This window comes from Metopolophium dirhodum, chromosome 6 (genome assembly GCF_019925205.1).
Source record: "Metopolophium dirhodum isolate CAU chromosome 6, ASM1992520v1, whole genome shotgun sequence".
Classification (NCBI taxonomy): Eukaryota; Metazoa; Arthropoda; class Insecta; order Hemiptera; family Aphididae; genus Metopolophium; species Metopolophium dirhodum.
The window spans coordinates 12,972,555-12,985,903 of NC_083565.1; the positions used below are offsets into that span (position 1 = coordinate 12,972,555).

The 13,349-nt window shown below is 28.6% G+C and overlaps 1 protein-coding gene across 2 annotated transcripts in view; it reads left to right on the forward strand.

The window, feature by feature from the left end:
• The window catches only part of LOC132946593 (glutamate receptor ionotropic, NMDA 2B), a 209,841-nt gene extending 200,385 nt beyond the window's left edge, over positions 1–9,456 (forward strand). For both annotated transcript variants that reach the window (XM_061016641.1, XM_061016642.1), the window contains 15 exons: positions 956–1,139; positions 1,731–1,872; positions 2,794–3,023; positions 3,113–3,260; positions 3,326–3,509; positions 3,587–3,696; positions 3,760–3,875; positions 4,076–4,199; positions 4,283–4,443; positions 4,663–4,844; positions 4,904–5,142; positions 5,226–5,416; positions 5,479–5,559; positions 5,954–6,055; positions 7,246–9,456. In XM_061016641.1, coding sequence (XP_060872624.1) covers positions 956–1,139; positions 1,731–1,872; positions 2,794–3,023; positions 3,113–3,260; positions 3,326–3,509; positions 3,587–3,696; positions 3,760–3,875; positions 4,076–4,199; positions 4,283–4,443; positions 4,663–4,844; positions 4,904–5,142; positions 5,226–5,416; positions 5,479–5,559; positions 5,954–6,055; positions 7,246–7,291 — 2,240 coding nt within the window. In that variant the 3' untranslated portion in view covers positions 7,292–9,456. The remainder of the gene's footprint in view (positions 1–955; positions 1,140–1,730; positions 1,873–2,793; positions 3,024–3,112; positions 3,261–3,325; positions 3,510–3,586; positions 3,697–3,759; positions 3,876–4,075; positions 4,200–4,282; positions 4,444–4,662; positions 4,845–4,903; positions 5,143–5,225; positions 5,417–5,478; positions 5,560–5,953; positions 6,056–7,245) is intronic.
• The last annotated feature ends 3,893 nt before the right edge of the window (positions 9,457–13,349 follow it).

Sequence of the window (13,349 nt, forward strand, 5' to 3'; positions counted from 1 at the left end):
AATTATAATAGTATATAATATGGTATTACGTATTTACATATAGTTGATTGTTATTTTTAAATTTAAATAATGTTCATAACGTAGCGTTAATTAATTTTAATTTTTAACTACCTTTACCTACTAAAACTATTCGATCGTATAATTTTCATTTATTTAACCATTTTTGTTTTTGGCGAGCATATTTGTATCAAATCTTAAATACTCTTAACATAACTACTATGCTGCGTTATTGGCTTAGATCTTAATAATAATAATATATATATATTTAGTAAACAATTTTGACAAACAAAATAAAAGTTTAAAAACAGAATATTTATAACAGGTTTGCAAGCTCATCCAATAAGTATAGGTATGCTTGTAAACGGAGTAAAACTGTAAAATAATTAATTTGTAATAAAATAATATATCTATATTATTTTTAAACCATGATCAATTCTGAAACATACATCTTAGTATTTCCATTGCGGTATGAATGTTAGTGTGACCTGAGAAGTACGATAATAACTTTGTAGAATATTTACGTCAATTTATCTTAATTATACACCATTCTATTATTAATTCATACATTTTTTAATAAACATGAATATAATAATATGTCTCTCCTAATCTTAAAATAAACGAAACAATACAAATTAGCAAATGATATCATTAAATATTTGCATTGTTATATGACAAAAAGTTATCGTAGGTATACATCATCAAATTTTTAATTTTTTTAATTGATTTTCATCAAAAAAATACTACGTAATGCTTATATATAAGCGTTAAAAGTATATATTTCATATACGCGTATATTACTAAGTATATTGTATATATTATATTGTTGTTGTATTGTTTTGTTATTATAAATTTCAGCATTTTGTAATTATGAACAAATACAAGAACATTAACTGATGTGTTAATTTAAAACAAAATATATCGTAATATAATATAAATATTTTATTTTAAATTTTAGGAGTGCACTTTGATACCAGCAGTGATAGTTTGGTAAAAGAAATCACTACAGCCATAAGAGTATTTGCACATGGTGTAGAAGATTTTGTCAACGACCCCGAAAATATAAACGAAACTCTTACAACACAATTATCTTGTGAGGGTGAAGGTGAATCACGTTGGGTCACCGGTGAAAAATTTTACAAGTACATATTTATTAATTAATTAAGTACATAGTAGAATTATTGAATTCGGTATGGTTTGAACTTTTATGTTTAAATATTTTTTTATTTCAATAATTATATTACCTATATTACCTAACGATTTTTAAATTATAAAAACTCTAATTTACACTTATTATAAGGTTTAAGGTAGAGCAAGCGTTTAGCGACTAATCCATATTCAGTATATTCCCTCATCAGGACAATAAATTAAACCCATCTTGTCACCATATTATGTACTCTTACCAATTCCCTTTTTACAATTTTCTACAGTGTCGTAAATATTAATGATAGCAATTCAAATTTAAATTCCTGTGTACCTATTACATAAACTACCTACATAATATTTTATGGAAATAAGATTAATTTACAGCTGCGGTTTAAAGACGTAATACTCTGGTTATAAAATTCAAAATACCTATAAATTTAGCTCCGTAATTGGTATTTGGTAAACACATGCACATTATATTCGTATACTATTCATGACAACAATTTGCTAGTATAATATGTCTACCAAAAAATGTGTTTAAGAATAAATAAAGTACCTAACTGATTTCAAATCGTAATGTTGTTTAGGTATTTAAGAAATGTTAGTGTCGAACATACAGAACCAGCCAAACCGAAAGTCGAGTTCACTGCTGATGGTGTTCTAAAATCCGCAGAATTGAAAATCATGAATTTAAGACCTGGAGTAGGAAATTCACTTGTTTGGGAAGAGGTAAATAAATACAAATGTATACTAGTCTTAATATTAGCACGCCAAACAAATTAATGTTTGATTATTACATTATAATATCATAAAGAATATTTTAGTTGCTAATTAAAATATAATGATTATAAAATATAAACATTGAAAAACTACGATATAAGGTATATTTATGTTCAATGAATTATTTGTGTACAGTATTATACAATTTAAAAATTATTTTACTATAATATTCTATCATTATAATATTGGTAATAACACCAGTACCTAAGTAAAAATAATACACGAATAGTGCGCTAAGCTAAAATCAACTTAAAACTACAATGCATTAAAAACTTATATAATAAAATAAAATAAATATTATATATTTATCATATAAAATGTTTTATAATATGAATTGTATTAATATTATATTAACGAAATCTTAAAATTATTTTTTCAAGACAGTAACCTATTTACAACTCTAAAATCGTAAACTCAGTACGGATTATGGATTTAATTCCAACAAAATTATTTTTAAGGAAAATAATACAAAAATGACAAATATTTGAAATACAATCTTTATTCGACTATTTATGTTTAAGAAACGAAACGTAATAACAACGTAATAGGAAAATTTAACAGTGAACCATTATAAATAAGCTCAAGTTACAAATTAAAATGTAGATAAATAATTTATATTTTAAATCGTCATTGTTTAAGTTGCTAAAAATATAATTTAATACATTCAACAAATGGTTAATGAGTTTTTGATTGCATTTGATTGCATAATAGGAATGCATTAAACTATAAATTATAAACTTATATAAAGTCATATTATATTGCTCACTTTTTTTATTTTATTTGCCAAATTTTGAGCAAGTCAGCTGTCAAGATGTAAAATATGGTGATTAAGGTTTCTTTATGCAATAAATACAATGATACATTTTGTAGATTGGAGTTTGGAAATCTTGGGAACGTGAAGGCCTTTATATCAAAGATATCGTGTGGCCAGGAGATAGTCACACTCCACCTCAAGGAGTGCCAGAAAAGTTTAATTTAAGAATTACATTTTTAGAAGAAGCTCCTTACATTACACTTGCACCACCAGATCCAATAACTGGAAAATGTAGCATGAACAGGGGTGTTTTATGCCGGATCGCTCGAGGAAAGGATACGCAGGGGTATATAATTTAATACAAACATATCACATTCATAATGCGCCATGAATACGAGTATTATAGAAGGTAGTAATATTAATATTGAATTATAGGTTGGACGTCATTGAAGCCAAACGTAACAGTAGTTATTACCAGTGCTGTTCAGGATTTTGTATCGATTTGTTAGAAAAATTTGCTGAAGATTTGGGATTTACATACGAACTTGTTAGAGTGGAAGACGGTAAATGGGGAACACTCGAAGTAAGCACCATTTTAATTAGTTAATGTTCGTTAATCATGTATCTTATTGTTTTTTGATATTTCAGAATGGAAAATGGAATGGTTTAATATCAGAACTAGTGAATAGAAAAACTGACATGGTCATGACGTCATTAATGATAAATTCAGATCGAGAATCAGTAGTCGATTTCAGTCTTCCGTTTATGGAGACGGGCATATCTATAGCTGTCACCAAGCGAACTGGTATCATTTCACCTACAGCATTTTTGGGTACAGTATAATTTATTTAAAATCGAAATGTTGTGAATATTTTACCTGCAAATTCAACTCATTACATTTTAAACTAGAACCGTTTGACACTGCGTCGTGGATGTTGGTAGGAGTGGTAGCAATACAAGCTGCCACATTTTCAATATTTGCTTTTGAGTGGATGAGTCCATCTGGATTTGATATGAAAGTATGGTTTTATGAAGTACGTTTATTTGAATTTTTATCTCAACTTTTTTAAATTTGATTTCAGTCCGTTTCACAAGCTCCAAATCACAGATTTTCTCTATTCAGAACATACTGGCTTATATGGGCAGTTCTATTTCAAGCGGCAGTACAAGTGGATATACCAAAGGGTATCACGTCCAGGTATGACTACCAGAATAATTATTATCCATTAATAAACCAAATATATAATAAAAACTAAATATAAACTAGCCCTTTAATGACATATCGTAATTGCTTATAATAATGATTAATGACAAATATAATAACATTTATTATTTATACTTTAGCTAACTTTATACATGACAAATAAAATATATTTTATTATTTACACATTAATTTAGGTTTATGACAAATATATGGGCTATGTTTGCTGTGGTGTTTTTGGCTATATATACTGCTAATTTAGCTGCGTTCATGATAACTCGGGAAGAATATTATGATTTTATGGGAATCGATGATTATAGGGTAAGTAATTAGGGTATTTGGTTCATGTGTATATAACGTAAATAACGGTAACTAATTATTGGAATGTAATTACTTATTTTCAGCTCAGTAAACCGCATAGCCACAAGCCTATGTTTAAATTTGGTACAGTTCCACATTCTCATATTGATTCAACTATTCACAAATATTTTCCAGAGATGTTTAGTTACATGAAAAGTTTTAATAGATCTACAGTACAAGAAGGACTTAGCTCATTATTAACTGCGTAAGGAATTTTAACTCAATTTCAATTTTTCATAGTACCTAACAACACACAATATTTAGTATGAAACTAATGAAAAATAGACGGAAAATAAAATGTTGATTATGAAATTTTTATTTAAATGTGAACACTCAAGACTACGAAAAAAATTAATTCATTTATACATTAGAATAATTTCAAAACCACGGTAACGTGAAGCTTAATTTTTTTTTATTATCTTAGAGAACTTGATGCTTTTATTTATGATGGCACAGTACTTGACTATTTGGTAACACAAGATGATGATTGCCGTTTATTGACCGTTGGTTCATGGTATGCAAAAACTGGTTACGCCATAGCATTCCAAAGAAACTCAAAATATGTTCAAATGTTTAATAAGCGACTATTAGATTTCCGTGAAAATGGTAAGCAAAGTCAGTAAAAATAATGAAATTAAAAAACATTAAAATATATGTGTTTTCAGGTGATCTTGAAAGATTACAAAGATTTTGGATGACCGGTACATGTAAACCAGATGATCATGATCAAAATGCTACTAGTGACCCTCTAGCCTTAGAACAGTTCTTGTCAGCATTTTTATTGTTGATGGGTGGTACATTGTTGGCAGCTCTAATATTACTATTGGAATGTTTATATTTCAATTTCTTCAGAAAAAAGTTAGCAAAAACTGATCAAGGTGGATGTTGTGCTCTAATAAGTTTGGTAATATTGGATATTATCGAAATATAATATATAAACTCAGGAATCTGAAGCAGTAACTAATATTTTTATGCATTTTATTTCAGAGCATGGGAAAATCGTTAACGTTTCGTGGTGCTGTATTTGAAGCTCAAGACTTTCTTAAGTTCCGTCGTTGCAAGGATGCTGTATGTGACTCACAATACCAGTTGCTCAGAAATCAGCTGATGAGCACTTATTCTAAAATGAAACAGTTGGAAAAGGAGCTAGAGTTAAGGAAACTCAAGTCTGAAAAAAGGTAAAAATAATATTTTTAGTGTCATCAGGACATTTTGAACAAAATTAAACTTGTGTCGTCAGGAGGAAGAAAGCGATGTCACCTTCCGCTAGGCTATTTCAGTGTATCGCTGAAAACCACGATAAATACCCGGATAAAAAACAGTAAGAGATAAAAAAACAACAAAAAAAAATATAGGATAGGTAGACGATCATCGATATCGCTTTGCAGCGCTAAATTTTAGTATAGGCAATGGGGCAAGATAATTATTGAAACCGAAGCTTTTAATGGAAGCTTATAGATTTCTAGAACCGGGTAGTTAGGTGGCCCAATATATCAAAAAAGAAATATATTTTAATGAGCCTAGTTGATAACACTATAATATTATACTGCTTGACGCGCTAAATAGATAAATAATAATATTATTTAAATGTAAATAGTTAGAAGCATGTGCGTTAATTATGTAAAGACAAATCTAACATTAAACAATTAGCTACCACTACGTATGTGTATTTTTCACCATTCAATGTTATCTATAATCACGTTTTTTTTTTTAAGATATCAATTTTCACCAGCATCGCCACTAAGACAACGTGACTTAGTGAGACCCAGTATTATTTCAACAGAATACACAAATAGATATGATCATGAACCAGTCAGGTAAAATATTTTATATTTGCCTACGTAATAAATCATACCATTACAACGGTTAGTCGGTACCTTATATTTGTCGATTGTACAATAATTAATCAAAAATCAATTGGACATTGTAACGCAACTTATACGTAATTTTTGTTTAAAGAAAAATAATAACTTATGTTAAAATAGTAAATAAAATCAAGACATTCTCCGTGCAAGTCACGGTGTCCGGAGAACAAGTGCCGCCATCCCCCCACCCCGGGGCACGGCAGAAACCTACGGGTGCCCCATTAGAAATTCTGCCAAACACAACACACACGTGTACCAACCTACCCAATATAAAAACCTACCAAACCTACCCAATATAAAACCTACAGTGCCCTCCCCACACCCAATGGCCTATGTTGCCGCGGGTTACCCAATAAAAAAAAAAAAAAAAAAAAAAAAAATCAAGACATTTTAACGTGCAACTTAATTGAAAAAATATATGTTTTCATTTTTATTCTTTATAAATCATAAATAAGAATTTAATACACAATTTATCTAAAAAATATTTTTATCACTTATAATCAATAGTTATAATTTGTAATTACTAATACAAACATAATAGGTACACGCCGTACACGTCGTACTATTGGGCTTATATAAACGTAATTAGTTTTTAAATTTTTTTTTTTTTTTATCAAACAATGGACCGATAATTGTTTAGAGAGTTGGAAAAAGTCTCTTTAGAATGTTAATTACTATACGCTCTATAAAATAATGTTAAACTTCAAAATAGGTCAGCAACAAACTTTTTTTTACTATATTATTATTACTTATACCTATTCTAGTTATTATTAGTATTACTATTTTTTTATTTGTGGTGGGTACAATAACCGTGGTTATAACTAGCATGTATATTTAAGATTTTAATAAAATAAATTCTTCTATTATTTATTTATATATACAGTGAAATCTCTAAATACCGAACACTTCAAATCGAAGAAATTTTGCCCACTATTCGGGTGTGTCCGCTATTCAGATGCTTAAATTTATAGAAAGTTTGTAGATTATTTTTTAAACAATTTACGATATCCTAGGTGTCCGTTAAAGGAGGCTTCACTGTATATATACGTGTGAGTGTAGATAAAGTTGTATTGGTTAATTTAATTTGATTACAATTATTATTTCACTTTTACTGTCAACTATAAACCATATTTTCAGGACAGAAATCGCCGAAATGGAGACAGTTCTGTGATTTTGTTCGACGTGTAATTTCATCCACAAAATATCTGATTTCATTAATAGATTTAGAATCAATATTGTGAAATAAAAATAAGTTATATTTAAGTATATAATGTAAGTATTAATAATATTATTATTATTTTGCGTCGCTGTCAAAAGCGTACGGAGAGAAATAGATACTGAAACTTTACATGGAAAAAAAGCTCAATATCAAAGAAAATAAATAGAAATAATAATATTTTTTAACCGTTTTTAAAAGACAATAATATAATACAATATAATGTAATAGTCATTCAACTTTTAATGTTATTCTCAACATTCAATTGACATTCGTTCCTGCTCTTATGTTTATTTATTGAAATGAAAAATTCATCTTTTACGTGTATTAGAAACTATACCCTTTACACATAACATACATACATTTAATAAGTTAAGTACATACTTCATTATAATTCAACCGCAAACTCATCACAATAATATATTGGATCGCTCAACATCATTTATATAATGTTATTTATTGATTACCTATAATGAAATCGTGTAATATTGTATATTGCTTTAAACTTATTGTTCTATTTCTCTATTGAATACTGTGTAAATATAACTCACATAATACACATTAAACCTACTATTATCTATACAAGTTTAAAATATAATCTTTCAAACTAGTTATTTCATTAGATAAATACAACGACATGAAAAAAATTAGTTATTTATAATAATAAAACATTATTATATAAATACATGTCAAAGTATATTTATTTTATACTACCCATGTTATTTAAATTATTTAAATTAAAATATAAATTAATAAAAACTATAAACATGTTTTATAGTTAGATGTAAATGAAAAACAATACAAGTACCTACCTACATTGGTATTATTAATATATATATATATATATATTATATATTTAATTGAATGCCTACTTAAGGTAGTAGATTTGTTGTTTTTAATGCTTTCGAACTAAAAAGAGGTCGTTGTTTGTTGTGTGTTCAAAACATTTAACATACTAAAATATATTATATATTCCAATAAAAATAATTATATCAATAAAGTTTTCAATAAACATTAAAGCTCCGTTTTATCAAAATTGGGATAAATTATATTTCATGATAATATATCATAATAATTATAATAATAGTTTTTAACCTTTTAGCTGTCAAAATGTTAATTTAATTAATAACTATAAGATTATTAATGTATAAATGATAAGTACAAGTTATTAATAAATAAAATATTTCAATTTATAAAAATATCAAAAAAAGATCATTGCAACAAAAAAAATATGATAATATTGTTAAGTTAATAATATTTGTTTATGATACAAATTGATATGATCTAGTATATATTGTATGGAATACACTTTTTTGAAACATTATACTAAATAATATAATAACCAATACTTAGCTAAATTCGTGTTGACAAAAGTAAACGTCCATTTTTTTTTTCATTATTAACTTAGTCACTTAGCTTAAGGCAAATTTCAGTTTATTGTTTATAAACAAATATTGCTATCTGCTGGTGCTTTTAAATAATACCAATTTTTATACGAGTATATGATAATACAATAGTATAGCAATATTAAATATGAAATAAATATTGTTTTTTTTACACTAAAAATAATTAATAAAAAAAACATATTATACATTTACATACCTAATATTATATTATAATATACATACAATTTACATATGTAGTAAAATTGTTAATTATAATGTGCAACTTGAAAATTCATAGATAGTTCTACACAAAAATGTCTTTATTGTTACGGATATAATATATTATGAAATAAAATATCATTACTGTTTTAATGTGAAGTACATTTTGTATTTCGATTAAGTTTACAATATTAGTAATATTTTAAAATTTAAATATTTATAATTATTGTTCAGTTTAAATTATTTATAGGTGTATACCTAATAATAGCATTAGGCTATTAAGAACGTGATTTGTATAAATATGCTAATTTGTTGTGTTATTGTTTTGTTGTTTTATATTAAATGTATAATCTATAAATATATTCACTGTAATTTATACAGTGCACAAAAAAAGTTATTAGAGATAAATTATTTATTAAGCCTACAGATTGTTACAAAGCATATTAATTTCAACGAATTCATTTATTTATTTTAAAGAAAATTGATCAATAAAATAAAATATATTTCTTAATTAATTAAATGCCAACCATAAGGACAGTTTGATTACTTATTGTTATGTAATGTAATACAATTATAGAAAAATAATAAAATATAAATTATCAACGTTACCAAAATAAATATCAAGTTTTTTCGTTATAATTGTTTTTTTATTTGATGTTAACATTGTAGAAAAGTTTCTTAAAACCTGGGTTGAAAATTGAAATTCACTTATGACTAATTAATATTATAACTATGAAATCTGATTATGATATCTATTTATAAATAAAATTGTTTTCTCTCAGATCGTGTACCGCTATCGTACTAGCAATAACACGTGTGTTTCCGTTTATCTAAGGGGCTAAAATACTGTATCCTGACACACTTTGTGCCCCTGAAAAATCAAAGTGTTTCCCCTGAATGACAAATGTGTGCAAATATTAATGTGTAAGGTAAGTGGAATATAAAAGAGGGGGGGAGATTTTGGGTGTTACAACCACCATAGGTTTTTTTAGCTTCAAAAATCTGGCAAAGCCCAAAGGTAACAGTTAGACGAATAAGTGTATCCCCTGAAATCAGATGTATTTTAAGCCCTGTTTTATCCGTTATCGCATTTTATAGCTACCAATAGCAAGTATATAACAACGAAGGCATCGCACAGCACAGGTAATATTATGTAATGTCTTATGCATGTATATATAATAGGTATATATATCCAATTAAAAAAAACAAATAACCTAAATCGCCGTCGCGACGTTTGGCGTTACAACATCCATACCAAATCAAGAGAATGTATCTACTAAAAATCAAATAAATCAAATCAAAACCAAAATTAATAATGCAAATATGTCAAAAATATCATCTTCCACACTAAACCAACCTCAGAGAATATTATTTCTGATACTACAAAAATAAAGATTACAATTTAAATCAACAAAATATTTCTTATAGTATCTTATATGTACATCTAATATTGATTAAAAAATGTTCACAGTCATTAAATCACAACACGTTCCCAAAAAAAGATCAAACTGCCATATCATTCGACATAGAAAACGAAAAAATACAACTAAAAAAATACATTATAGAAATAGGAAAAATAATTAAACCAGAAAACATTATATATGTGTCAAAAATAGGAAAAAGACTCGTGTGTATTTTTTTAGCATCAAAAGACCTTGCCAATAAATTAATCCAACACAATGAAAATTTAGATTTTCAAGGTCAAATCATTAAACTTAGGAAGTTATACAACCTCAATAAAAGAATCATCACCCTAACAAATGTGTACCCCCAACATACCACATGAAATAACAATAGAAGTGTTCAAAGAACACAATATAACGCCCAATAGTCCTTTATCGTTTTTATGTGCCGGTTTTAACATTGACGAATTTACACACATATTGAGCATTAGACACCAATTAATGTATGTATTACCTGAAAAAGAAAGTAAAAAGCCTAGTTCTTTAATTATTCATTTCGAAATTGCATACTATTGGATATTTATCTCTGACGATGAATTAATTTTTTTTCTATGCAAACAAATCGGTCACACGTCTAATAACTGTCCTGAAGGAAAATAACTTAAACCAACTGAGACAAATAAGTCTATTAATATTAAATACCCAAACACTGTCAGAAATATAAGAACCTAAAACAGCCATGAAAATAGAATTGGAATTTGATCTCGGTGAATCAATAGGTGAAGCCTATAATAATAATAAAATAAATAATAATTGAAACTGAAACATCCCAAAGTATTAAAAGGCCCGCTATAACTATATCCCCTTCATTATCGACATCAACAATATCAAACAACGACATTTCTTCATCAAATCTAAGCAAAACCCGCTACCTAGCAATTCTCATTTCCCAATTCCCGATGTAGAATCAAATTTAAATAAACTCTCTGCCACTACAAAAACTGGGGCAGATGGAATTCCAGGTTATTTCTTAGCAAATATTAAATCTGTAATTTCACTCCCTCTGTGGATAATATTCAGGCGCTCTTTAGATGACAGTATCTTTCCAGACATTTGGAAATTATCACCTATTACTCCTGCCCACAAAACAGGTGATCGAGATGACATCCATAACTGCAGGCCTATATCTGTTCTAAGTCATCTAGCAAACCTTTTTAAATATCTGGTTGTTCGTAGTATTCAGTCTCCTGTTAACTAAATTCTTATCGATGAACAATACGGCTTTCGGCCAAATGGATTGTCCACTCTCAATAGCATCGTGTTCAACAACTTCACATTAAAGACGCTTGAAAACCATGCCCAAGTTGATGTTAGTTTCACAGACATCTCCAAAACTTTTGACCAGGTAGAACATGCTATTTGTTTGGGCCACAGAGATTCGGAATACAGTCGGTTGGTACTATCGCAAGTCGATCGTCGCGAATAAACACTGTACATAGCACGCTTGACGTCGGGAGGCGTACTGATAAGCTACTAACCTCCCGCCGGCTCTACCTAGCGTAGGTCAGACTGGTCATAAAGGACACCGGTTGCAATAGTGTACAGTTACAAACTTGCTCAAACGAATCTATTCTTGATGACCCGCGTATTCTGCGATAAAGAATAAATATTATGCCATGATGATCAATTACACCAGTAATGATTTCTAACTCTAAGGTTTAGGTGAGCTAAATCTGCATAGCTGCACGTATATACAGGACTACCACGTGCCACGTAACCAATCAATGGAAGGGCTATGAATCAACGGAAGCCAGCGATAAACCGATAAGACTGAGGAAATACCGCCCCCGCCGACGCGCTCACAACGATGCCTACCAAGGTCGCCCATAGAAACCGATGACATCGGACGGTGCCAGACGATATCACTTGCAATATCGAATGGGATGGCTGTGAGCGTGGAAACGCGGGCACCACCATCATCGTACCGGGCATCGTCTGCGACACCGTGAGACTGCGCACAATAACCAATCAGAGACTACTATGGGCGGCTCTTGCGTAACACAACGATTAAATAACCTGGGTTTCTTGCTAATGGAGCTTCAACGTGTTTATTATATTAATTGAGACATTTCTAGGACATAAACTTGAAATGGACACGAAGTATCAAAAAGGTATTATAGTTTTGAACAGTATGATTAGATTTATACTCAACAAGTCTATTTTAGCGGCTCAAAAGTAAGGCGTGTTGATAAACCGTATAGTAGGTGTGACCGCCGATGGGCATAATATGGTAATTAACTTGTTGATAAAATATTAACTTTTGTTTACTTTAAGTCCATATAATGGTGTTACTACTTTACTAGCCAGTAATAATAATCACACAGTACCAGGATGTAACAGTAATACCTGACAAAAAAAAAAAAAAAAGATGATACTCTAACGTATGACAAAATATAGCTTTTTGTGAAAAAAAGTGTATAATCAGTCAATAAATCGTTAACACATAGGTACTACCTAGTAAAGATATTTTAAGAATTATCACTTTTAGATTTCAATATAAAAAAAATATCGTCGTCTCAGAATGAAAAGGTTCTAAATCAATTTTTTTGAAAAATGGTTTTTTTGCGTATTATTATTTAATATTTTTTGTTGTATAATTCAATCCTGAAATCGTATCGATCCGTTGGTTATTTAATAAGATACAGAGAATGAAAAGGCTCTAATTCATACAAGAATGATAGGTACGGGCCAGCTTAAACGTTTCCCTGAACAATTACAAAAATTACGTTACAACCTTTTCATTCTGAGACGACAATATCTAGTAAATTTTTGTATTAAAAAATAACTTTTGTCTTAACTATACAGTAGGTGTCGAGTGTATTTCGTCAATAGGTATGTCACTGTAATAAATGTGTTAAATTTGAATTCAATAATAAATCATTATAAACGAAAAATGATTCAGACAGGTGACAGAATATTATTACTAAGTATGTTTTATCATACAGAGTGATTCACCAAGTATG